This window comes from Centroberyx affinis, unplaced genomic scaffold, assembly GCF_046629955.1.
Source record: "Centroberyx affinis isolate AG114_WGS23_722 - 3 ecotype Tasmania unplaced genomic scaffold, CSIRO-AGI_Caff_v1 ptg001015l_1, whole genome shotgun sequence".
NCBI classification, from domain to species: Eukaryota; Metazoa; Chordata; class Actinopteri; order Beryciformes; family Berycidae; genus Centroberyx; species Centroberyx affinis.
Window position 1 is genome coordinate 113,875 of NW_027279576.1, and position 24,779 is coordinate 138,653.

Consider the following 24,779-nt stretch of genomic DNA (forward strand, 5'->3'; position numbering starts at 1 on the left):
CAATATATATGCAAGTGTTGGCATTGTTGGTTGAGTATGTCTATCTAACCCTCATTTGCTATATTCTTATTTATATCATATTCTTCTTTGATATAACTATAACTTGCTGCTGCAACAGCCCAGTTTTCCCATGGGGATCATTAAGGTTTCATCTAATCAAATCCATTGTAATTACCTATGAAAAGACATAATATGCGAGTCATACTATCATTAACATTTATGTCAAGCTAAATATATAGGTAGACAATATACCGCAAATAAAAAAGTGGCTCAAACCGAGTTAGGTGGGTTTACACTCCACAGCATCCCTAGTCAGAGAATTTGAATGATCCCTGCTGCGTCTGATGACGATTACTCCCTCCCACGTATCCACCCACAATGCTTCCCATTGGTGGAAACACCAAGGAAGGCTACGTGAACCAAGAGCTCATTGGCCAATAGCAACGCCAATCTTTCGGCCCACTGTCACTCTATGCAAATCGCTGAGTAGATACGGAACAGGGAGAAGGAGAGGATAGCGGGCACCGACTGGAGGGGCTGACGATAGTTGCCCTTCATCATTTTAGCACAATTTCACACTGTTGCGGGCCTACTGTAATATTTTATCGAATTGGATAGGAATATACAGTGAAACGCTGTGAAAATGGCGCAGCCAGACAGCAAGAAGATTTTCTTTGAGAACCTGTCGGGAGCGGGGAAAGCCATCGCAGTGCTGACGAGCGGCGGGGATGCTCAAGGTACCGGGTGACAGTTGACAGAAATGTACTCAGTGACATTGTATTGGTGTGGATAGGCCCGTAGAGGGCGAGAACACGTCCTCAACTATTTGGTGCAGAAGTTGCGATATTGCAGCCAAGCGGCGAGGCATTTATTTTCATCACCATGTATCCACATCATTACGCAGTTAGTAAATGATTAACAGTCGGTGAAAAAAGCACAAGTACCTAGCATCCATCCAGGGATCCCGCCGGTTAGCATGCTAACGTTACCTATCTAGCTAGCCGGCTAACAACATCAACCGCTGTCATTCATTTGGCAGCATTTTTTCACCATTCACATTGACAGCAATTTAATGGGCTGCCAAGGACAAACCGCGTTGTGTTTTGCTTTAAGCTATGACATTCACTGCCAAAATGTGTTATCAGTGGCTGCTGATGATTTTACGTGACCACGTAATTAACATAGCCTCCGGCGTGATGATACATTGTCTCATTGAGTCGTGCAAGTGTGGGCATATTGAAGCCTTAAATCGTGCCACTGCATTGCGGGTGGCCCGTGGTGCTGGTCGCCGTGTAGGCCTAATAGTGTTACATTTGCCAAACAGTATTCATTAAAGTAAAATAAATGGCATGCAGCTAATCGGGATGCGACTGCCCAACCAGGAAGTTGCTGTCAAAATCTTGGCAAGTTGATTGAAAAATTACGATATCATTCTTAACATTTTAATTCTCGGTGAGAGACAAGACTATATCTGTGCTCCATAGTTGAGGTTATCAGTCACAGTATGGGACAGTGCTGCAAGCTTAGGGGATGCCCAGCATCCTGTGTACGTGATGAACTGCATACATTCAGTCATCTCCGCCTCATCTCTCCCAGTCAAGCTTGCGTCAGAGAGGAAACCCTAGTCACATGCTCACTGGCCCTTTCCCTTTATATCACTAAACCAAACGTTATGCACACAGTGGGATGTCTAGCATTAGGTAATCTCATATGGTCTGATAATGAATGAGAAACAAATCTGTTATGTACAGAATACAGCTCAAGTCAATTTCTGTTGCTGAAATCCAGGATAGTACATTGGACCACAGACACATCATCCCTGTTGCCTTTTGTCTCACATGACATTGCAAAGCACTCAAAATCGGGTAGGACTAATATGGATTTCTGGCCGAAAACAATATTTCTTGGACTGAAGCTGCCAATAGCTGATATTTTGTGCCAGTATGACCATTTTCATGTCAAAAAAGTTCAACAAATTCCAAGGATTCACTGTTTCCATCCGAGTTTTATTATTGTCAGGGTGGTGACGCCCTTGAAACAACATTTGCATTGAAACCAATAATAATAATTAGCATTCATTCATTCAATTTCCATACCCACTTACTCCTATTCAGGGTCATGGGGGGACTAGAGCCTATCCCAGCATGCATTGGGTGCAAGGCAGGAAAACACTCAGGACAGGTCGCCTCGCCATCACAAGGCTATAATGATAACAATAATGATACTACTACTACTACTAATAATAATATTAATAATGATAACAATAATAGTAAAATAACATATTCAAGCATACGCGTATCATATGGAATGTAATCAAAATGTTGCTTTAGAATTAATTCCTGTTAAAGGCTTCCCATAGACAACCAATGTACTATTGATCAATTATACAGTAATTATGTAATCATACAAGCTTCATCAAATCCATCATCATGACACTGACTTATCGATCTGGCTTTTAATAAAAAGCCAATATCAGCCTGATGTATTAGTCTAAGCCTACTCAAAACATATAGCCTATTAGTCTATTTAGTGCTCTCAGCTTCATTGAGGAGGGTTATGACTTTGGCAGGCATTCATTTTCACTAACATCATTCTACTGTATTGGAGCCTATAAACCAGTGGTTCTCAAACTTTTTCACGTCAAGGACCCCTAAACTGACACAAATTAGACCATGGACCCCCATTTGATAAGATTTTGTCCCAGGGTCCCCCATCTGATAAGATTTTTGCTTTTAGATGTTTTATTACAGAAAGTGTATGAAACCCATGACCAAAATAGTCATACATTCTGTCATTGTGTTACTTATGGATGGAATTATAGTGAAAATAAATTATTCCCCTTTTTGCTGGGGACCCCCTGGAACCCCCTCAAGGACCCCTGGGGGTCCCCGGACCCCACGTTGAGAACCACTGCTATAAACAACTACACTATTCAAACAGCACACTGCACCTTCAACTATACATGCAATGCCCCTTCCCCAGCTTTAAACAAGATCTTGAGAGGCACTGCAGTTTCCTGCATGATAACCACCAGTCAAGTTATTTACTGTCCTCAGGTCATAAGAAATGAGTTGATCTTTTATGGGTGGCTTTAGAATGAGAGTTCAGTGTTATCTACCTGCTGCTGGGCCCCCACAACTACTACTACTACCCACACACACACACACACACACAGAGTCAGAGAAAAGCATTTAGTTGGCCCCAAAACAAACTAGCTAGTGAAGCTGTGGCATGCGTGACAAGAGCTGAACCTCAGTGTCAGAAAGCATTGTGCAGCCTTGGCTTAGTCCTTTTTCTCACTCTGCATGAGGGGCGCTAGGCAAGTAAGCGTCAGTCATGCATAATGAGAAGGCCAAACTTACTTACTGCCTCCTACGACTAAGATTTGTAAGCCTAGTAATATAAAAAAAATTTATAGATACAGGTCCTGGATGGTCTCACATTCTTGCTCTCTCTCTTTCATCCTGTCTTTCTCTCCTCCCCTCTGTCTTCTCTGAATGTAATTAAAACTAGGCCATTCATCTGAACATTGTTACGTAACCAGAGAATGTGTCATGGGCTGTCAGCCTGGACAGCGATGAGAACGTAGCTGATCCTCTTCAGATGGCCATGGAGGGACTGCTGGTTTCATGGCTTTCTATGTATGAAAGAACAGACTTGTAGACTCATTTTTGAGCGGTTCTCACTTCTCAGTAGAGTTTATTTAGGCAGTTTTTTACACAGTCTTTTCATTTTCTCCTTTTCTTTTGTCGCTTTCTTTCCCACCATCCTAATGGCCAACAGATATCTAGCTTTCTGTTGCTTAGTAACTGCACTTCTAAAGCTCGCCTACCATTAGGGTTGTAGTGTTTGCCAATTTGGAGAGAGCAAGGAAACTAAATCCTTTGTCCTGTTGTTTATACCTCCTCTAGTCGGCCAAGTTCCACCCTGCCTGCCGTGGGTAAAGCATTATCCATTAATCCCACTGTCAGAGTTAGGCTATCCTGGTATTGACATTCAAGGCACAGAACAACATCTTATTGGTTACTGAGTTCACTTGAAGAGCCACTGAGTAACTGATAGAGCCAGGAGGAGGAGCTGAGAAACATTTTGACCAAACATGGCAGTCCAGTCTCGCTGTGGAGGAGAGAAAAATTGGCCAAAGCCACAGATACACACTGTAAACACAGATAATTCCTGTGTGCGCGTGCACACACTCTAACACCCACTAGCACACATACACACTTAGAGAGGAAATTCAAGTTGTAGAGCTGAAGCAGCTTTGTGACAAAATCAAGATTCATGCAAGTTAAAGTGTGGCACAGCCATGCAAATCAAGATTTTACATTGATTTGCTGCAGTGGAATCCCATGTGATCTCCCCATTCAACTCTTACAACTATTAACCTTGCCCAACACATTGTTGTTTTTATTAAAAATATGCAGTATTGGACCAAGCTTATTTTACTTTCTAATATTCAGCTTTTCTTACGTGTTTTCTTTTGATTAGGGATGAATGCTGCTGTTCGTGCCGTGGTTCGAATGGGAATATATGTGGGAGCAAAGGTTTACTTCATTCGTGAGGTGAGTCTCACTACAAAGCGCCAGTGCTTTGTCCACTCCTGCCATTTGGCTTACTGCATTATTATTTAGGCTTTCCTGTCACAGTTCTTAGTTTCATGAAATCCTACAGTGGGCCTAGAGTAGAGAAAGATTATCTGCAACACGCCATTTTTAAAGATGTTTTAAGACATTTTTCATGCATAACATTCTGTTAGGTAAAGCGTTTAACTGTGAACATCTCATTTCCCACATTTCTTTATTTGTGAAAGGTAGAGATAGAGAAAATTAAATTTCTTATTGGAGAGCAAACTAACAATTCTATATCCTTTTTAACAAGTAACAGTTCCAAGCTTCGTAATAGAATGTTGAAGATGTCTGCCGCGGTGACAAGTCTTAAATTAACGGTTATATTTCACGGAGGGATGTGCACTTTTGCTGCATACAGACTTACAAAAACAGCATGCCTCAGTCTGTACCTAAGGAGCACTAGTCTGTGCTATTTATTCTCACACAGCAGATGTTAGCAGAGCTTTGGGGGGGGGGGGGGGGGGGGCGTATTATGCTTGCTCATTCTGTGATCCCTGCACATCTGTACATGGTGGTCCTCATGCAGTGTGCTGTTACATAACTGGCTTGAGGCTTTAGCAGACGCCTCGCATGCAGCTCCCCTCCCACTCAGGTACCACAGCACTCTGGCTGTGCTTTTGCGTGCTTCAGCACCATGAGCTGATGGACAAAGATACAACCTTAAGTTTCACAATGACAGGTTTGCAGTGTATTGTGGTTTAGCAGTTATTTGTGTTAGGCTATGTGTTTAATTCTCGACAATGATGACCCACTGATGCGGTTTTTCAATTCACTGTTTGGTGTATTTGTTTTGTTTGGAAAGCTTGTATTTAGTATGTAAGAAGCTTATTGTTTTCTTTCCAGGGATATCAGGGCATGGTGGATGGTGGGGACAACATAAAGGAAGCCTCATGGGAAAGTGTCTCCAGCATGCTGCAAGTGGTGAGTAATGATCATGGGAAGCACACCACACAATTAGTCTAATATGGGGCTTGAAACAGTTGCACTTTCTTGGTGCCTCCATTGCTTTTCTATTCGGGGGTGAAATGATTTCACAAAAATACCTACAAATACAGATACTTTCAAACGTTTTACTTTACAATAACTGAAACTACAGCCTACAAAGCCATTATAACAGAGAGCAGAATGTAAAAGAGAGACATGAAAGTGAAATAGAATATAATAAGATTAGGTTGGCCTTGTGGTTAGAGAGACTATCCCCTAACGTCCCCATAACAGCCAATGTGTGTCCATCAGCAGCCTTTAATCTTGTCAAAGTGTCCTTTAGCAAGATACTGAACCCCTAACTGCTTACTCATTGTCTATTGCTCTGAACAAGAATATCATCTAAATGGCTAAAATGTAATGAAAAGAGAAAACATTTAACATTTTATAAGTGAATAACTGAAATGAAGATACTAATTTGGCTCACCTGATCTCCTGTAAGATGTACAAAAATAACGAGTCCAGCAGTGCAACTTTTCATCCTGTCTTTCCTTTTGCACGCTTGCCTCGTCGTCATTAGGGCGGCACTGTCATCGGCAGCGCCCGCTGCAAAGAGTTCCGCTCCCATGAGGGGCGCCTGAAGGCGGCCCACAACCTGGTGCAGCGCGGCATCACCAACCTGTGTGTGATCGGCGGAGACGGCAGCCTGACTGGAGCCAACCTCTTCAGGGAGGAATGGAGCGGACTGCTGGGGGAGCTGGTGCAGCAAGGTATGGAGAAAGCACTGGAAGTTAGCCTCCTTTCCTCTTCACCCTGACACTATTCTCCTCAAAGCAGTAGCTGCCACTACAGTACTGTTTGTAGGTACAACTCTCAGACACTCACCAGAAACTTCCACACAGCCAATATGCTCCCATACTAACTCTTGATGATCAGAGACAACTTTCTACCAGCTTTTCTGTCTCTACTTTCTCCATTTGAATCCAGATTGATCCATGTCATATTAGGGCTGGGCAATATATCAATATTATATCGATATCGTGATATGAGACTAGATATCGTCTTAGATTTCGGATATCGTAATATCGTGATATGGCATAAGTGTTGTCTTTTCCTGGTTTTAAAGGCTGCATTACAGTAAAGTGATGTAATTTTCTGAACTTACCAGACTGTTCTAAAATAGGGAAGGAAACCCTGTCTTTGCATTGTATTTTGATCACAGTCTTGTTTTAATAAAAGTGCTTGTGACATCTCACATGTGGCTTTGACTTACAACTGAATATTTAGCCCACTTCACAGAAAATACCGAGATATATATCGTGTATCGCCATTCAGCCTAAAAATGCAGAGATATGATTTTTGGTCCATATCGCCCAGCCCTATGTCATATGTAATCCTCTAAGAAGTTAAACTGTTATTAATTTAAGAAAGTGCTGCATTCTACCTAAAAAGAAGCCAGGTGGAGTGCTTCTTCAAAACCGGCTGCTTTCTGACAGCCTTGCAGCTGCTCCCCATTAACATTAATATAAAAAAGGCACTCGCAGTTTAAAAATTGAATGGTGTAAATGCAACTTTAGGCATGCACAGGGGATGTGGACCCTTATGAAACACCCTTATGATACTAGGTACATCAACATATTTGAAATGTTCAGATTAAACATTCACACCTAAAAGTGACCTGAGGAAAAGACTTTACACCTGAAAAGCTGCACAGTGGAGATAATCCACTCAGATCGGGCAGAAACAGAACATAAAACAATCATTCAAAATACAAGGATGTAATCTGGTGGGATTTGTATTGTAAATCAAAACCTCTGCTGTCAACATGATGTTTATCACAATACAAAGGACTATTTTGGATTGTCCCTGACCTAGCAGTTTCCAGTTGTCAAAGCCATGCTGCTCATCTTGTGACCACGCCGAATAGCACTGAACTTCATGGCAAATATTATGGTTGACAACATGCTCCTGGAAACCAAGACGTTTTTACAAGGCGAGGTCTGTCTTCACAAAGAGATCTTATAGTGGGACTAAAGTGGCTGAGTTGGATCGATAAAGAAATAGAAGACACCGTTTGATCCCTGAATTCCTGATCCTCTCAGATTTGATCGATGCCGATGCCGCTCAGAGATACTCAGCCCTTCACATTGTCGGCATGGTGGGCTCCATCGACAACGACTTCTGCGGAACTGACATGACAATCGGCACCGATTCGGCCCTGCACAGAATCATCGAGGTGGTGGACGCAATCATGACAACTGCACAGAGGTGAGGAAGAGGAGGGTGGGAAAACGGCCATGTTGTTGAAATTGGTACATCCTAAAGTACCATGTAAAGGTTGAATAATGCTGCATTGTAATTACAACATCCGTGTGTTACAATGCTGAAAGTCATCAAACTTAAATGACTCTTGAGGATTATAAACATGTTAAAAGTAATACTGTGTAGTGTTATACAGTATGTCACCATGTTGATGTGACTTCAGATATCTGCATCAAAGAAAATTCGCAAATTGAGAAATCCTGCTTGGAATTCCGACTTGAAGGCAAAGGAAGATGTACAAAGAAGTGATATTGTAATGATGTTGATGTAACAGAATACATTTGAAATTGAAATGGTACACTGGCCATATCACTATGTCGAGGCTAATTTCAGCTCCATTCAGCGTTATCTTTCAAATGTCTCTTCTTGAGTAGCTCAAGAAGTGCTGTCATATTTTCTGTTCTTCTCTTTCAGTCACCAGAGAACATTTGTGTTAGAGGTCATGGGCAGACACTGTGGGTAAGAGCGCACTTGATAAACTTTATAGCCGATTCACAAACATATGATTCGGATGGTATAAACAGACACCAGTATCACCCCTGTTTATATACATGGTGTTCTGTGTATATGTGTGTGTGTGTGTGTGTGCAGCTACCTGGCCTTGGTGAGTGCTCTGGCCTGCGGGGCAGACTGGGTGCTGATCCCTGAAATGCCCCCCGAGGACGGCTGGGAGGATAAGATGTGTCAGAAACTGTCTGCGGTAACGTGATCTTTTTTTTTTGCTCCCCTACAATAAACCCAATGAACTCTATACTGCGCCAGTCTCAAATGCTGTATAATGTTTCTCTTCATGTATTGACAATGAATCCGGACAAGCAGAATGAACTAAACCCAAGCATTTTTTTTATCAGAGAAGATTTGCGCGAAGGATGAAGGTTGCGCGAAGAAGACTGTTTTAGTGTACTGTGATGCTTTCTGCTTTGGAAACATGCTTCTTGTTCTGTGGTCCAGACCCGCTCCAGGGGCACAAGGCTGAATATAATCATAGTCGCTGAGGGAGCCATTGACAGACATGGGAAGCCTATAACCTCTAGTATAGTCAAGGATGTGAGTACATGAGTGCAGAAAGGGGAAGCCAGAAGCACGGAGGCCCGACTGTTGAAATCAGTCCACTGAGCCCAAACAGCATGTAAATATGTCATAATTATTGGCACCAATATAATCAACAGGACGTCTATGAGAGAAAGTAACAAACCTTGCTTCAGATAAGGTAGTCACGCCATATGGATCTGCTCAGCTCACGATAAGGCAGCGATGATAAGTAATAAGGTAGTCAGGATATTGCTGATTACAGCGCGCAAACATGAGCTGTCAATGACATTCAGGCTTTATTATGAAAGGACCGTCTCCCCGCTCCCGGGCTGCTAATCATGGTCTGGCCCCCGTGCTTCTGAAAGCCCATGTCAAAGCCGTTGTCTCAATTTTTCTGTCATGTCGTCTCTCCACCAACCCCTCCCCCACGTAGAACCGAGCAGGGATGAAAAGGCTGAATATCATAATTGTAGCCGAGGGGGCGATTGATCATAACAACAAGCCCATAACCACTGACTATGTTAAGAATGTAAGTACAGCGCTTTTTGTGAAGTGTGGCGGGTTCCACTGTTAAAAGTCCAGCTCCGACTGCCTCCTGTATGACCTCTACTACTGTACTGCTGCCCTGGTGTGGCTTTGACTCTGTCGCTGTGCCTTCTGGAATGCTCTCTCAGACACACTGGCTGGTTTGGTAAGGCAGCTTTCACCTACACTACTAAAGCTGCAAGACCCTGACTAGATGTTGTCCCCTCTGGTTTGATTCTCTGTCACACCTTAACTAAACCTGACACATAGACATCTAGTGTTATTTATCTGTAACTTTCTCACAGTAAATATTTCTAAATATTTATCACAGTGTAGATATCCACCATGACCCCACACTACTGATTATGATCCTGATGTTAACTTCACGGCAAACATGTAAAGCATTTTGTTTGCCTTGTGCCTGGATATCTCCACTTAATGTAGCATTTACCAGCTTTTGGATCTAATGTGTTGCTGTGCTCAGTACAAGCTTAAAGCAACCCCACTAACATGACCGAAAAATAAGAATGGTTTGCATGTGCTTTGCTGATTCCCTTTCTCTTCAGCTTCTCTACTGTGTTTGTGTTTCTGTGTTTGTGTTGTTGGGTGTATTAAGTGTGTGTGCACATGTTTGTATTTGCATCGTCATGTTACTTCTTAGTGTACTATCACTGCAGACATAATTCTACATTCAGTAATGTACATAAAATGCATTAGATTCATTAGTATCATTTCATTATTTCATGTACAGTAGTATTTCCCATTACCATATTGCTCCTCATAGCTTAACATTGCTAAGATCTGAACTTTTCATCCTCCTAGCTTGTTGTCAAATGCTTGGGTTTCGACACTCGAGTGACAATCCTGGGTCACGTCCAGAGAGGAGGGACCCCATCTGCTTTTGACCGCATCCTGGTAGGTGCACTAATTTAATAGCAAACAGACTTAATGTGCTTGGTATCCTGAGTATTGTGCAGTTATATATGATTATTATAGAGTTGATCACAAATTTTAAAAAAAACTCAAAAGAGGCAGACATTTCACACATCACCAAGACATTGTATGATCAGTTTTTGCCTACAATTTAGTGTGTGAACTTTATACATAAAAGTACATACATATTGATACATATTTAACCTAATGTAGATCAATGCAGTGAACTCCCTATTGCAACAATTTGACTTCATTTGGTAGCATAAGTCCAGAGCGCTCCCTGTGTAATCCCGTATATGCCATGTACCCTGTAGGTCTGAGGAGAAATGGCCACTGGTTTTAGGTTAAGCACATTAACAGATTTATTCCTCAGCACACGCCGCCATGAAGCGCTCCATCACAGACACCGAGGGGAAAATCTCTCCAGTTATACCGCAATCCACTAAAACTGAAGCGGAGAGAAAGACTGACGCAGAGGAGAATTTACTGTCCAATGAGAAAGCAGAATTTATGGCCCAGTGATGAAGTGGAATTTAGGGTCCAATAACAAAGTAGAATTTAGGACAAGATCATAGGAGCGGGGCAGGAATGCGTTAGAAGAAAAGACTTTGCCTGTGTACAGAAGAAACAAATGAGGTGTTGATAATGATGATGATGCAATATAATCTGTGTGTGTGTGTGTGTGTGTGTGCAGGCCAGTCGTATGGGTGTGGAGGCCGTCCTCGCCCTTCTGGAGACCACAGCCAACACGCCAGCCTGTGTGGTCTCTCTGAGCGGTAACCAATCGGTGCGTCTGCCTCTGATGGAGTGTGTACAGATGGTAGGTACTGGACTGGGCTGGAAACAGGCCAAGACGTCCACACGCACACACACACACACACACACATGCATGCACGCACACAAAAGGAGGAAAGCAGAATTGAAGGGAAACTGCAAACACAAACACTCGGAAATGACTCTGCAAGACTCGAAGGGGCAGAATCAGAGGAAATGGGGAGGAAGAGCTTAAGTAACGATGACAAACAGCACAGTCCATTGGGCCTGGAGTGGCCCTCGTGTCCACAAGAGAGAGCTGTATTGTTGTGTGCGTCAGTTGTTTCTGGTTAATGATTATCTAAAGCATTTGGCAGGGTTGGCGATTCCCGTCTGCAGGATGGTGATGTAATATCAGCCCGCCTCCATACAAACGCACAAAGAAGCTTTGTTGTTGTGCTAGCTTTTCATGTTTGTCTCCACGCCGTTCCCCGCTGATTGAATGTTGACTTGGGGGGGGGGGGGGGGGGGTGATGCATCTCACCACTGTGTTGTGGTATTTTTAAAATGACACTGATTGGCCCAAAGGGAGCCCTTTATTGTTTGTTTGTTCGTTTGTCTATGTGTCATGCGCAATATCTCAGACGACTTGGGGAAATGCCGCACTCACCACTGCATTCTGATGTTTTCAAAATGATATTGATTGACTCCAGGGAGGGCGCTTCAATTACAGGTCAAAACAAGGTTACATATTTGATACTGATTGGCCCAGAGGAGGACACCATCATTCACAGGGGACGACATGTTTACTGTTGTGTTGTTCTCTTTGGTTTCTACACTTGAAGGCATTTGTTCCTACTGCATTTCACCACTAGATGCAGTGTTGGTTGCGCTCATAATAGAGACACTTGAAAGATCACAGAATGAACTTGGCCCTGTTTTTATACATAAAGTAGTAATGCAGTGTATGAAACAATGTCGCAATTCAAACAGTGAAGTACTCCCCTGTTCTCCCTCTCCTTCATAGACTCAAGAGGTCCAGAAGGCCATGGACGAGAAGAAGTTTGAGGACGCGGTGAAGCTTCGGGGCAGGTATGATTGACAGCCTGCTGCGACCAATCCGATACACCGAAGCCATCAGTTCCTTGAAGATCAAGACATGGCAATTGGTTTGATGTTGCTTACTGTGGACAGGTGTAGTAAGAAATGCAAAGTGGATCAGAGTGCTATTTCAGGACGCCACCAGTCAGTTGTTTTTATTCACGAGACAGTCAACAATCAACATGAATAGCAAATTGGGTATGAATCACCATCATATAGAGAATACTTTACTGTGCTGCAGTTCAAATTCAAAATACAGCCCTCAATTTTGACTTTGTATATTGTAAAATTTCAGGAATTTGCCCATTTAGCCCTGCCTGTTTTTAACATATTGAATTTTCCATGTGTTAATGCAGGAGTTTTGAAAACAACCTGAGGACATACAAACTGCTGGCTCATCGTAAACCGGAATCCGAATTGCCAAGCGTAAGTCACCTAAGGACATGCTGACACTCCTCTGGGACTTGTGAACCTGATAGTGACAGTGTTGTTAACTGGTTTCTTGCTCATCCCCAGCACACACACACACACACACACACACACACACACACACACACACACACACAGGCACGCCAAGCGGGAGTTGTTTATTTCACACATAGCAATCACCACCATATCTGGAGTGCAGTGTGTCCTTAGCAAAGAGTCGCATTAGCTTCTCCAGATTGCTCCCAAAATAGAAAACCCACTGGGATGTTTAATTTTTAATTCCACTGTTCTTGGCCCCAGGATCTGCCTGCAAATAATGGCTTGGGTGACTCAGCTGCTGCAGGCAGTAGGAGACAGTGATAACGCATTGTGCTGCTGCTATTTTCAGAGCTATCCTTGAAAAGACAAGACTCAATTATTGAGTAAATTATCCCTGTAAATGAGCGGTTTGGCCCATGAGGCAAATTGAGTAATGTGAGTATATTTCTCTGGGGCCTAGGTGCGTTAAAGCATGTTAGTACTCTGGTCATACTGGGACCCGCCAGAGACGGTGTCAGTCATTTCCTGAGTGATGACTAGGCAATAATAAACGGTTTCTATCTGCCTGCTGTGTTACCCGAAGTCAGTTTGGAGTTTGTCGCCTCCAGTTGCTGTGAAACTCTACCTATCGTTGTTGTCACTGGTCACCGTTTTGGGTTCAGGTAGCCTAGAGGTGGTCTATCCCGCTGTGATATCGGCGAACACCTGGCTCCCCACTGAGGGATGACCGTTCAACCCCGCCAGGAGCTCTTTTCAGCCTGCTTGTCTGTCTCCAGAGGAGGTAGCACTGACTGAAGACCGATGAAGTGTAGAGCCAGCATGGCGGGCTCCATGCTGTGGAGCTAGCCTTAGGGCCTGGCTCTCACTGCATCTGAGATAATGACCACTGCAGGCCCAGCATGTGTCCGTGAGCAGACCAGAAACCAACTATTGAGCCTCTCTCTGCGGGTGAACCTGCTTCTCACACCCACAGCTTGGTCTGCCTTCCCCCAAAACATCTACAACATATCCCTGTTTTATTTGGTGTCATTACTTATGCTGTCAAGGCAATGATTAAGCACTCTGGGTGGAGCAAGGTTTGCTTGTGTAGCACAGTTAACCTGTTGCTGTGTGTTTTCCCCCTCAGAGCAACTTCAACGTGGCAGTGCTGAACGTGGGCGCCCCCGCAGCGGGCATGAATGCTGCCGTCCGCTCAGCCGTCAGGGTGGGCATCTCCGAGGGACACAAGATGTTTGCTGTCAATGACGGCTTTGAGGGGTTCTACAAAGGACAGGTGGGTACTACAGCGCTGTATCACGATGCTGTTCTTGGATGATGTATGCAGTACACACCTTCCATCCTCATTCCCCTCTGATCAAATAAAATCTCTTTATGACCTTTAAGATACAATTTTTCCTGGGAAGGTATCACTGTAAAGAGAAATTTAAGGCATACTAAAAAAAATTCTACATGAAAAAATTGAAAGTATCTTGCAATTTTTTGTGTACCACTATCATGTTTTAATCAGAAACCTGAGCAGGAATTGGCTTACACTGATGAGAGTCCAACAGTAGACAATCACCTAGACTGAAGAAGAGTCAGGAAGACCAAGGAGATAATCCGCCCAGATTACTATAAACCAATTTCCCTCACTGACGCTCCCTCCTCTGCCCCGCTTGGCCAAAGTTGGTGCGATACCACAATAAACCAATAGAGGGCAGCAGCAATTGCTCACAACCCGCCTTTGGCAGGCGATGGAAAATACAGCTTTGGAAGAGGATTACTGATGAATCAGTCGGTGCGACAATTCTCACCTGATATAACTATGGGAGGGGTCTGTGTTTTGAATTAGAAAGGTAAAAGGAGAAACTCTGAGTAAATTGAAGGTGTAAACCTGTATTGTGTGAGTATTTAGACTGTAATCTGACACATTTCCAGCTTTCTTTTCAGTGATAGGTGAAACTGGTTTGACAGGCCTCTCCTATATCCTCTGCTGCCCTTTTCCCAGTGAATATTTTGAAATCCTCTTAGTCCTGCATTGGCTCAAATAAAGAACAAAGAAAATATAATAATACAACCGCCCGGCCATGGCATATATACCGTATATACACTTAATGAAACATTTCAGCATTTATCTTAATCAAATGGTCTGCAGCATCACTGGTTAGCTGAGCATCCTCTGTGTGCCAGCAGCCACTAGCCCACTGGGCAGCTGAAATCAGGCTGCGCCAACTGACCCTAAGAAGATTAGACCAGCAGGAGTAATGGATTTTTTATACTTCAGTGCCCTTGGACTTTCACGCTACACACCTCCCTCTCTCTCCTTTCCACTGGTGGAGTTCCTCTGTTATATAAGAGAGTGTATCCAGCACTTTAACTCTCCTCCTCACGGTCTCTCATCCCTCTGACTCCAGGAGGACGTGACAGATAACACAGAGCTGTAGATAACACAGACGATGCAATATTGACTGTTCCTATATGTATGTAATAGGCATAAACCTCATTCATTTGTAAGCAAGTAGAGCATCGTCTATTTTTAGTCTTCTGAACCAACCGAACAGGCATAGATGCATAGAGAACTTCCTATGTGCACACATCTTTTTATATTCTGAACACGCTTTTGTATGCAATTTAGATATTTTTCATTCTCCCAAGTACTCCGCTCCCAAAGGCTTTAGAGGAACAAGATCCTCCTGTATTCATTTCATTGTAAATGTGTTGATGTTAAGCAGCTATTCAGCATGTATTCAGGATGCTTGAATAAAGTAAGGTTGAATACGTGTGAGGTGAAAAGTGCAGCTCTTCTTACATGTGCTGTTGTCTTCCCCTCAGATCAAGGAGATTAAATGGGCCGATGTCGGAGGATGGACAGGCCAGGGTGGATCTCTGCTGGGAACCAAACGGTAAAATCCTCAAGTTTTTTCTCCAATAGGGACTGTTCAGCATTAAAGACTAGAATGAATGTTGTTAATATAACCGTTACAATATTTTTTACATGCACTCAAACTATTCATATCTATAAGTAAGTAAGGTTTATTCACAAATAACACTTTTGTTTTCTTTCTGTTTTCCTTCTTCAGAACGCTTCCCGCAAAGCACGTTGACAAAATTGCTGAGCAGATGCGACAGCATAACATAAATGCACTGTTAGTTATTGGGGGATTTGAGGTACGTTTACAACTTTTTTTGTCCCTATTAGTAAGGCTAATTTTGCTTAATGATGCTACATTCTCATCTATGATTTTGTCCATTAGCTTGTCAGCTCTTGAGCGTTGAAAATTCATGGCAGTCACTCTAATGCTATACTTCATAGCTGCCAATGTTATGTGGGGAGGATGAATATGTTGTTAGCTCTTAGAATTAAAACATCGGATTTGTTGAAGCATTGCTAATTATAATGTCAGATGTTCATATGTAGATTATAGTAAACACTGTTATGCTGATTATGCTGATGTTGCCCATCCTTTCTTATCCCATTTGATGTTAGCATACCCCCACATGCTTCCATGCATAGTCCCACACATAATCATGCTTTAGAGTCATTTCTCTGGAAAAAAACAAGAGCAGATGAATTGCATATGGAAGATAATTTGGTTCACTGTCGATTTTCAGTGCTTTGAATGCCTTGTTAGTATGGGCAAACATACATCACATCCTTAAGCTGAGGCATTTAAACTACCGAAATGACAAATGAACCAACACTGAAGTTAAATATAAAGACTGCAGTGATTTGGTCTTAGTTAGAAACAGAGAAAACCTGCTTTTCTCCAGCCATTTCACGCTCTACTGTTTAGACGCTCACCAGCTTAATTTTCCTATGATGTATGCAAGTAAATGGGTTTCATGTTATGTGTATGGATGCGTGCGTGTATGTGTGTGTGTGCGTGGACGATTGTGAGAGCGTATGTTCAGTGTATGTGGAGTGGTACCTGTCTGTTTCACGCTGCTGTCCGATGTGATAGACCTGGCTCTTCCCTTGGCACCCTCCTCTTATGTCTCTCCTTCCCCCTTTGGCAAGTTATACCACTCAACCCAACCGACCTGCCAACCTGTCAACCACTAAAGCCCTTGGCTCTGCCCTGCAGGCCTACCTGTCACTGCTGGAATTGTTAACGGCGCGCGGGAAATATGACGAGTTCTGTGTGCCCATGGTCATGGTCCCAGCCACTGTCTCCAACAATGTGCCGGGCTCAGACCTCAGCATTGGCGCTGACACGGCTCTGAACGCCATCACTACTGTAAGTGATGGGGGCTGGCAACCGCAAAAGTTGGAACATCACACGGACAGACATATATAAAGCACACAACTGCACGCAGACACACACCTCAAACACGCTCATGCTAATGTGGCCAGCCAATCGCGTTGCAAGAAGGGAGAAATCGCTCATTCAGTTGCCCAATCACTCGGCGTGATATTTACCAGCATCAGCCATTGAGACATTGAAACCCAATTAACATATATTGGTTTCAGGGTCAAGATAACGCTTTTTGCAATGATCCTAGAATACTAGTGCACCATTGGCTCATAACATGGCTCCTGTTTGCCACATCCTGAAAAATACCTCCATTGAAAACGTAGGCAGGCAGACACAGCGAGTCCGAAGTGTCTGGACTGCGAGGCGTGGCTGGTAAAGGTAAAGCCGAGCTTGCACAGTAGCGTCCCTCCCTTCCCCCGTCAGGTAAGTGAGTGACAACATGGAGGCATGCTGTGACGTACCCATGTGTCGTGGCCGCCATGTTTGCTCCGCCTGCCCTTCTCCCTGACTGTGTGTTTGTGTGTGTGTGTCCACCCACTTCATTCACATCAAGATGAGTGGTCAACAGCTAGCGGGTTTAACACCTTAGTAGCTCACACTAACAGCACAAACTAATAGCCTATAGTGTAAGAGGTACTTCTTATGGTGAGTATCTCCTCTACAAAAAGTAGATAGTAAAATAAACTTCACTCCATGATATCACGTGGTCACATGTGGTACTGTGAAATTGTATGTTCTTTATGCCAGTCAAGAATATATTTTATTATCTGTTTTGTCGCAAGCTTCCAGATACCTCTAATGAACTTGGCCAGTTTCTTGGTGTTTATACTTTTAGACAGCAACTGCACCCTCTGTTTCAGAGAGCATAAACAAGTACTGAGATTTTACATGTAAATATGTAAACAAATGATGAGCCTGAGTCTTGGCTTGGCCACCATCTTCATCTCAGTTCCCCCATCATCCTCCTGTGTGTGCAGACTTGACCGGTGCTTGTCCTGCCTGTGTATAACCTTCCTCAGCAAATATGGCCGTCGCACGGTTTCTGATTGCTCCTCACTGTTTACCCTACTGCAGTGTCACTGCATAGAGCTGCTGACACACACAGACAGACAGATAGCCCTCTGCCTGCCCAGCTATTTTCTGTCCCCTCTCTTCCTTCTTTCTTTCATTCCTTCCTTATCTCCTTCCCTGTCTTTTTCCCGCCTGTCTTTCTTTCCTTGTTCGTTCCTTGTTCTTTCTATGTTTCCTTTTCTCCCACCTTCTCTGGCTCTTCTCTGCCCACTCTTCCTTCTTTCAGTCTGCCTCCACCCACTCTTCACTTTCTTCTCCATTCCTCCGGTCCTTTCCCTCCTCCTCCCCTCTCCACCCTGCCAAAGGGAAGCCATAGCCGCTATCACACGGAAAGAGCCGGAATGGCAGGTCACGCTCTAGCAACCCGAGAGAGATTCACGTCTTTCTCGGCGGCTGGCCCCCAAGCGGCTCTAATGCGTTTTGTGTATACTGCCGCTTCAGGCGTTTGAGTGTCTGCTGCAGCTGTATGAGGCTCGGGCTACCTATGAGGAGTTTTGCATCCCGATGTGTATGCTGCCTGCCACCATAAGTAACAATGTGCCGGGCACCGATCTTAGTATCGGGGCAGACACGGCCCTCAATGCCATCGTGGAGGTAAGGCAGTCCAACCGGCCGCTGAATTCTGCCTCAGTCATATAAGCTTAAATTGTTAGTTTTGTACTTTAAACATAATTTCAGTAAACACTGTTTGAACTGTGAATGATGTGTAAAGTTTACCAGTTGATGTGCTCTCTCATCCTTATGCAGGACTCCAGTCTTATCTGTTGAAAGTAACATTTTAGCCTGAATCTGCCTGAGTTGTTTTAAATGTAGCAAGCTGACTCTTTTGTGCAGTTTTGGGAATGAGCATGCTGGCTTTGAAAGTTGACGCACAAGTGTTACGCTGTCGTTTTTCTGTGGTGGAATGTATTACTCTAACAGTTCCTGACTTATTAGAACTCGTCACACTTCTAACACAAACATTGCTTGAGTTCTGTACACACTTATATAGTAAAACGTAGCTCAAAGTAGCTCAGAGATGTAGACAGAGCTTTTTAATGCTTAGCTTGTAGTAATCAATGAATGTGTACTGACATTAAGAGCATGTGTGCATGTATGTGTCAGACTTGTGACCGCATCAAGCAGTCGGCCAGTGGGACCAAGAGGCGTGTGTTCATCATTGAGACCATGGGGGGCTACTGTGGCTACCTGGCCAGTGTTGGAGGCCTGGCCGCCGGAGCCGACGCTGCCTACATCTATGAAGAGCCATTTGACATCAGAGACCTGCAGGTGACACGCCCTCTTTCACACACACACCTGAACTCTTACATTAAAGGAATATGCTACACATGATTGCCTATAGCTCTGTTGTTTTTATGTCTACTCTTGGTTTACACATTATTCCTTCTTTATGTCTCCCTCAAATTAATAGAGAATCATATCATCTCTCACTTTGTCCACTAGAGGGCATTTGGACTTGATTCTGAGACAATGTTAACACAGAAATGCCTCCACGATGCCATCTGCTGGTCAGCATTATTAATTTTTACTATTAATTCCCACAGGCCAATGTTGAACATTTGACAGAGAAGATGAAGACCAGCATACAAAGAGGACTTGTCCTCAGGTAATCCAACTATGTCAGTATAGATCAGACACACAACTGATGATGTTCTCTACTGCAACTTTTTGAAGGTGTGCTAGTGATAGGTCGGTAGATCCGGTATTTCTAGTCCACAGTTTAAGTCTTTGTACAGTAAATAGATTTTACCCAGTTTGTACAGTAAACACATCCACTGCTGATGTCATGAGTTTAAAACCTGAACCTTTGCAGTCCTGCTGTCATTTTGGTGTCAATATAACATGAACCCAAGAACCCAATGTGGGGCAAAGCTGACAAAACAGCAACAGAGACGCCTCCAGCAGCACAGAGGAATAATAGGTAATTCTACACTCCAAAGCCTAACTGTTCTGTTTTACTGTGTGTGTGTGTGTGTGTGTGTGTGCATAGGAATGAGAACAGTAATGAGAACTACACAACAGACTTCATCTACCAGCTGTACTCTGAAGAAGGGAAGGGAGTGTTTGACTGCAGGAAGAATGTACTGGGACACATGCAACAGGTAGGCATGGCCGCACTGGTTCCCATTTACCACAGACTGGCTGCTGCTGGAAATCCTACTGTAGCAATGTCAGTGTTAATGCTTCCTCTAATGAAAGATATACACAATTTATCTATATTTGTGTTGTTGAATTAATGGCATTTTTAGAAAATACATAGATGGATGGGCTGTATTGTGCTTTGGCCTAGTGTGTTTTGAGATTAGATCAGATTAAATTAGAGATTAAAGAAATGAAAGATTAAATTAGATTAGATGAAATTTTAATGATCCCCATAGCAGAAGTGATAGGATAAAGCAAAGAAAATATGGATATGGATAGAAAAAAAAAGAGGGTTTTAAACATAACACAATCAACGTTTCAATACTAGAACATATTAAGAAAAAAATTATAAATGAAAAGTATGTATATGTGTGTAAAATAACAGCAGTAGAACATACTGAGACAAAGCCAAATGAATGAAAAATATGTATGTGTGAATGAAAACGAAAGAAATTCAAATGTAACAAACGAGATAAAAATGAGAAAAGGAAGGTGCGGGAAATAGTTTATTTACAGCATATATGCAGGATGTGCAAAACAAGCAACGCATTCACGTCGGATTGCGTCGGAAAAGCGACAGAGTGATGCCTCTCGGTTCTTTCTGAAAGGGAGGAGCTCCGTCTCCGTTTGACCGTAACTTTGGGACCAAGATCTCCGCCAAGGCGATGCAGTGGGTCTCCAAGAAGCTGGTGGAGACGTTCAGGCAAGGTACGGTGACAGTACGGTAGCACAGGTCGAAACGAGCCGTGGTAGTAGATCCTCCCGCTCCCCTCAGAGGTGTGGTGGTTGTGACGCAGACCTTTACCCAGATCTGTCATGGAGTCACTCAGTCTGGCACTTTGATGTTATTTTTTCTCCTCTCAAATTCAAATTAATTACCGATAATTTACATTCTGCTGCAAACCTCCATCAATGTAACAAAGCACCTTGAAATCTACTTTAATGTACTTAAACTTCATTTATTTTTTTTGCTTAATTACTGACCGACTTTAATGAACACTTGACACATTTAACAATTGCAAGCAATGTTGGATCACAGTTGTAGTCTCATATATCCTGAACCCACACTACACTCAATCTGCCTAAAGGCTAAGGTCAAAGTTGAAATTCCTCTTTGTTTTTTGTATGTCTATTTGCCGTACTCATGGATGACATAAGATGAAGGTAAATCTTTCATGTTTTTTTTTTTCATGCTGGCTCCATGACCATCTACATCTTTATATTCAGCTCCATCTCCCTCTCTGCCATTTCCACTCTCCTGCCATATCCTATAGATGCACACAGCCTGTCTAGACACTTGTGGGGTACAGCTAACTGGCAAGCGTTGTTACTATACCTGATAGTCATACAAAGTAAAAAAATTCCTACTGTTTTACACTATTTTTGGTTCACCAATTATCTAAAATGATGCGTTTTGGATGAGAATCAACGAGCATGAGCTGACAACCCCGCTAGTGTGTTTTTCCTGCTTTGCCCCACATTTTCCTTGTGTATCTATGGCTCTTCATGTTGCTTCAATTACTTCTTAGTATAGATTTCTATCCATAACAGGTGCACCACCCCATTCTAGTGCTCCCTTAGATCTCTACAGACCATAACTAGAAGCTAGAAGATGAAAGACCAATCATCACTTCATAAACCACTAGTAAATGTCTAGGCCAAGCTACTGCATGCTTGTCAGCAGAGAGAGAGAGAGCGACAGCTACAGCATGTTCCCTTGTTTCCACCCCTGACTGCTGTGGTGTCTCCCGCAGGCCGAGTGTTTGCTAACACCGAGGACTCCTGCTGCCTGCTGGGGATGCGCCGCAGGGCTCTGGTCTTCCAGCCCGTGGTACAGCTCAAGGAGGAGACTGACTTTGTGTGCGTATCACTTAACCAGATTGTCTCATAGGCTTATGGCTGCTTACAGTATCCAAACATTGTATGCAGTTTGATTAGATGGAACTTTAATGATCTCCGTAGGGAAATCGGGTCGTTGCAATAAGCCAAATTGTGAGTACTCAAAATACAAAAATGGATAATTTCAATGAAAAATTAAGTCATATTGAAGATGATACAGCAAATCAATAAGATAAATAAGAGATAATGATACAGCATCCTCAGCCTCAGACAGATTCATAGGTTGAAATGGGCGTACAAGTGTGCATCTCAAACGCAAATCTATATCAATTATTGTCACCAAAACCTGATTTCCACCATAGTCCTGCATCATTTTAACCTTTCAATACTCTCTTAGGCTACATTCACACTGCAGGCCTTCATGCTCAATTCCAAATTGCCGCTCATATTTTTTTGGATGATGGTTATTATCCATTCTTGGATGTAACCCATATCCAATGTCAATATGAACTGGCAATGATGTCTGAAAGACACGTGTGCGCAGAGTCATGATAACAAAAGACGTCAATTTTTGTTACAAACACATTTTGGTTACAATATCAGTCTTAGAGTTTTGACTGAATTGAATCTACATCTCTTCAAATACCAATCAAAATCAAAATACCAAGTCAGCTATTTCACTTTCTTTTATTGTGTCACTTAGGTTGCATGCCTAGATCCAGTTTTGTAGGACATATCCATGTAGTCCAAATAAGAATAAAAAAAAAAAAGCGAATCCATGCAGCTTTTCCCTGTGTCCAGAAAAAAAAAATCAGAATTAGGACAGTTTGAGCTGCAGTGCGGACGCAGCCTTTTGCCATCCTGCTGAAATCTCCCCCGTCTGTCCGCAGCCACAGGATCCCCAAGGAGCAGTGGTGGCTGAAGCTGCGTCCTCTGATGAAGATCCTGGCCAAGTACAAGACCAGCTACGACGTGTCCGACTCCGGGCAGCTGGAGCACGTCGTCCGCAACCGGCCCAAGGAGTCGGACGCCTCCGCGGCCATGTGAAAAAAAAAAACCCACGTCGAAGGCTAACTACGGTGGCCCGCGCGGCCCGGTCCCGCGTGTACGGCCGCCGGTCCCGCGAGGCGTCGGTCCGCATTGTAAAAGAGCACCAGTAACCGCTTGAAAAGACCTCTCTGTTTGGCCATGTACTGTGTTCATTCTGTCTCCGTCAGTACCTTGTATGATACAGTAAACGTCACCCTTCCCTTTTTTTTTGTTGCATTCTCGACAAACTCACGTACTGTATAGCTACTAAGGACTGTAACCTAGCCTCTGCAGTGCTCCTGATGTCAGATACACACACACACACACACACACACACACACATACACACACTGACATAGCTTCCCCCGCGCTAATGACAACCTCTCATCTGTGTGTCTTCGTCGGATTCGTCGTCACCGTTGTTTAAATTTGCACTTTCTCTGTCTCCGATCCCCGAAGCAGGCTCGAGTCCCGAGAGCCACGCGAAGACAGAACACACACCGTTATCTGCTGTAGAGCCAGTGTGTGTGTGTGTGAGTCTGCCCGGAACCAGTGAGGTTCAGCATATTTATGTGAGACTGACGCAATACAGCTCTACTACTGTCGAGTCATGAAGTCAAGAGCACTGCTTGCTGTGCTTTACATCGAAAAAAACATATTTTACTTTTTAACATTTTAACACATTGTTTTTGCTTGAAAACATGGATATAATATTATGAACTGTAGGCACTGCTGTACTAAGTAGGCGTCTATTGTATTGCACCATTAATTTAAATGTGTAAGACACTGTTTCCCATAAAATAAAAATCAGACATGAGAAATATATCCTACTGATAGTGTGCGTGTGTTTGTTTTTGTGCATAATCTAAGAAAAGATGCAGCTTGATGATGGTATATTGCCATTGAGCATGCAAACACTATAAATACACTTTCTAAAAATAATGTGCTGAATAATTTTGGGACATAAGTTAAGAATCATCTCAACTACGGTCTCATTTGTTTACAGTAATTATACCAAATTAAGGTGACAATAATATATTGATATTTAGAAAATGATACACCTATGAGTTTATTTTATAGGTTGTAGGAAAGACTATATTCTGGTGTCTTTATGCTTGTGTCTAGGTTCACCCAACAGCCAGCAGATGGCGCCAAAGTACTATGCTTTCCTTCCGGTCCGGGTTCACCAAGTCCACTATGACACAAATTCCCTCCATCACTTGCAGTCCAGCTCTGCTCTTGACAATTTCAGTGTATGGCGGCTTATTACCAAAGTAGATTAACTGTGCGAGTGTGTTTGTGTGCACGCGATTGTGCATGTGTGTGTGTGTTGCCATAATTAGGAATTAATCTTATCATTTGAAAGGAAATTTCAATTTCCCATGGATGTATTAAATGTGTATACATGTAATTGGGCCGCTATTTCCCGTCTAAATGGACCTTTTTTTCTTTTTTTTCCACCCACAAGCAATTCCATGCATATATGGCGAGGCTGCGGCCATTGCTCGGTGACATGAAATGTAACGTGAAGAAAAGCCACCTGAATCACCCAGATTCCCCACGGACCCTCCTACTGTAATTATCATCCTTTAACTCAAAGCGGTACGGTTAATTTCACTTCACACCCACGCCTCCGCACCGAAAGATGCCTCTTCTCCCGTCACTATCATTTCCTCGGACCCCGGCGGGCTCGCGGTTCGCGGTTCGAGGCGTTTTCATGTTGCCGGCTCCTTCTCTCTGAGCATGAAATTAGCAAATCCAATAATTTGGGCTGATT

General features: G+C 43.2%; 1 protein-coding gene across 9 annotated transcripts; it reads left to right on the top strand.

The window, feature by feature from the left end:
• The first annotated feature begins 501 nt into the window (after window positions 1-501).
• On the top strand, window positions 502-23,814 carry LOC139646911 (ATP-dependent 6-phosphofructokinase, platelet type-like). 9 transcript variants are annotated; one of them, XM_071522701.1, is made up of 23 exons: window positions 502-737; window positions 4,489-4,562; window positions 5,472-5,549; window positions 6,133-6,322; window positions 7,655-7,820; window positions 8,289-8,333; window positions 8,466-8,574; window positions 9,340-9,435; window positions 10,254-10,346; window positions 11,059-11,184; window positions 12,145-12,209; window positions 12,575-12,644; window positions 13,813-13,959; window positions 15,498-15,568; window positions 15,746-15,833; window positions 16,751-16,903; window positions 18,434-18,586; window positions 19,097-19,261; window positions 19,537-19,598; window positions 19,983-20,094; window positions 20,743-20,842; window positions 21,889-21,994; window positions 22,864-23,814. In XM_071522701.1, the coding sequence occupies exons 1-23, from the start codon at window positions 644-646 to the stop codon at window positions 23,018-23,020; spliced, it is 2,520 nt and encodes an 839-aa protein (XP_071378802.1). In that variant the 5' UTR covers window positions 502-643; the 3' UTR covers window positions 23,021-23,814. The 9 variants fall into 9 exon arrangements, with proteins under 9 accessions (XP_071378802.1, XP_071378797.1, XP_071378796.1 ...); XM_071522696.1 differs by lacking the exons at window positions 9,340-9,435; window positions 18,434-18,586 and adding an exon at window positions 8,826-8,921; XM_071522695.1 differs by lacking the exons at window positions 9,340-9,435; window positions 16,751-16,903 and adding an exon at window positions 8,826-8,921.
• The last annotated feature ends 965 nt before the right edge of the window (window positions 23,815-24,779 follow it).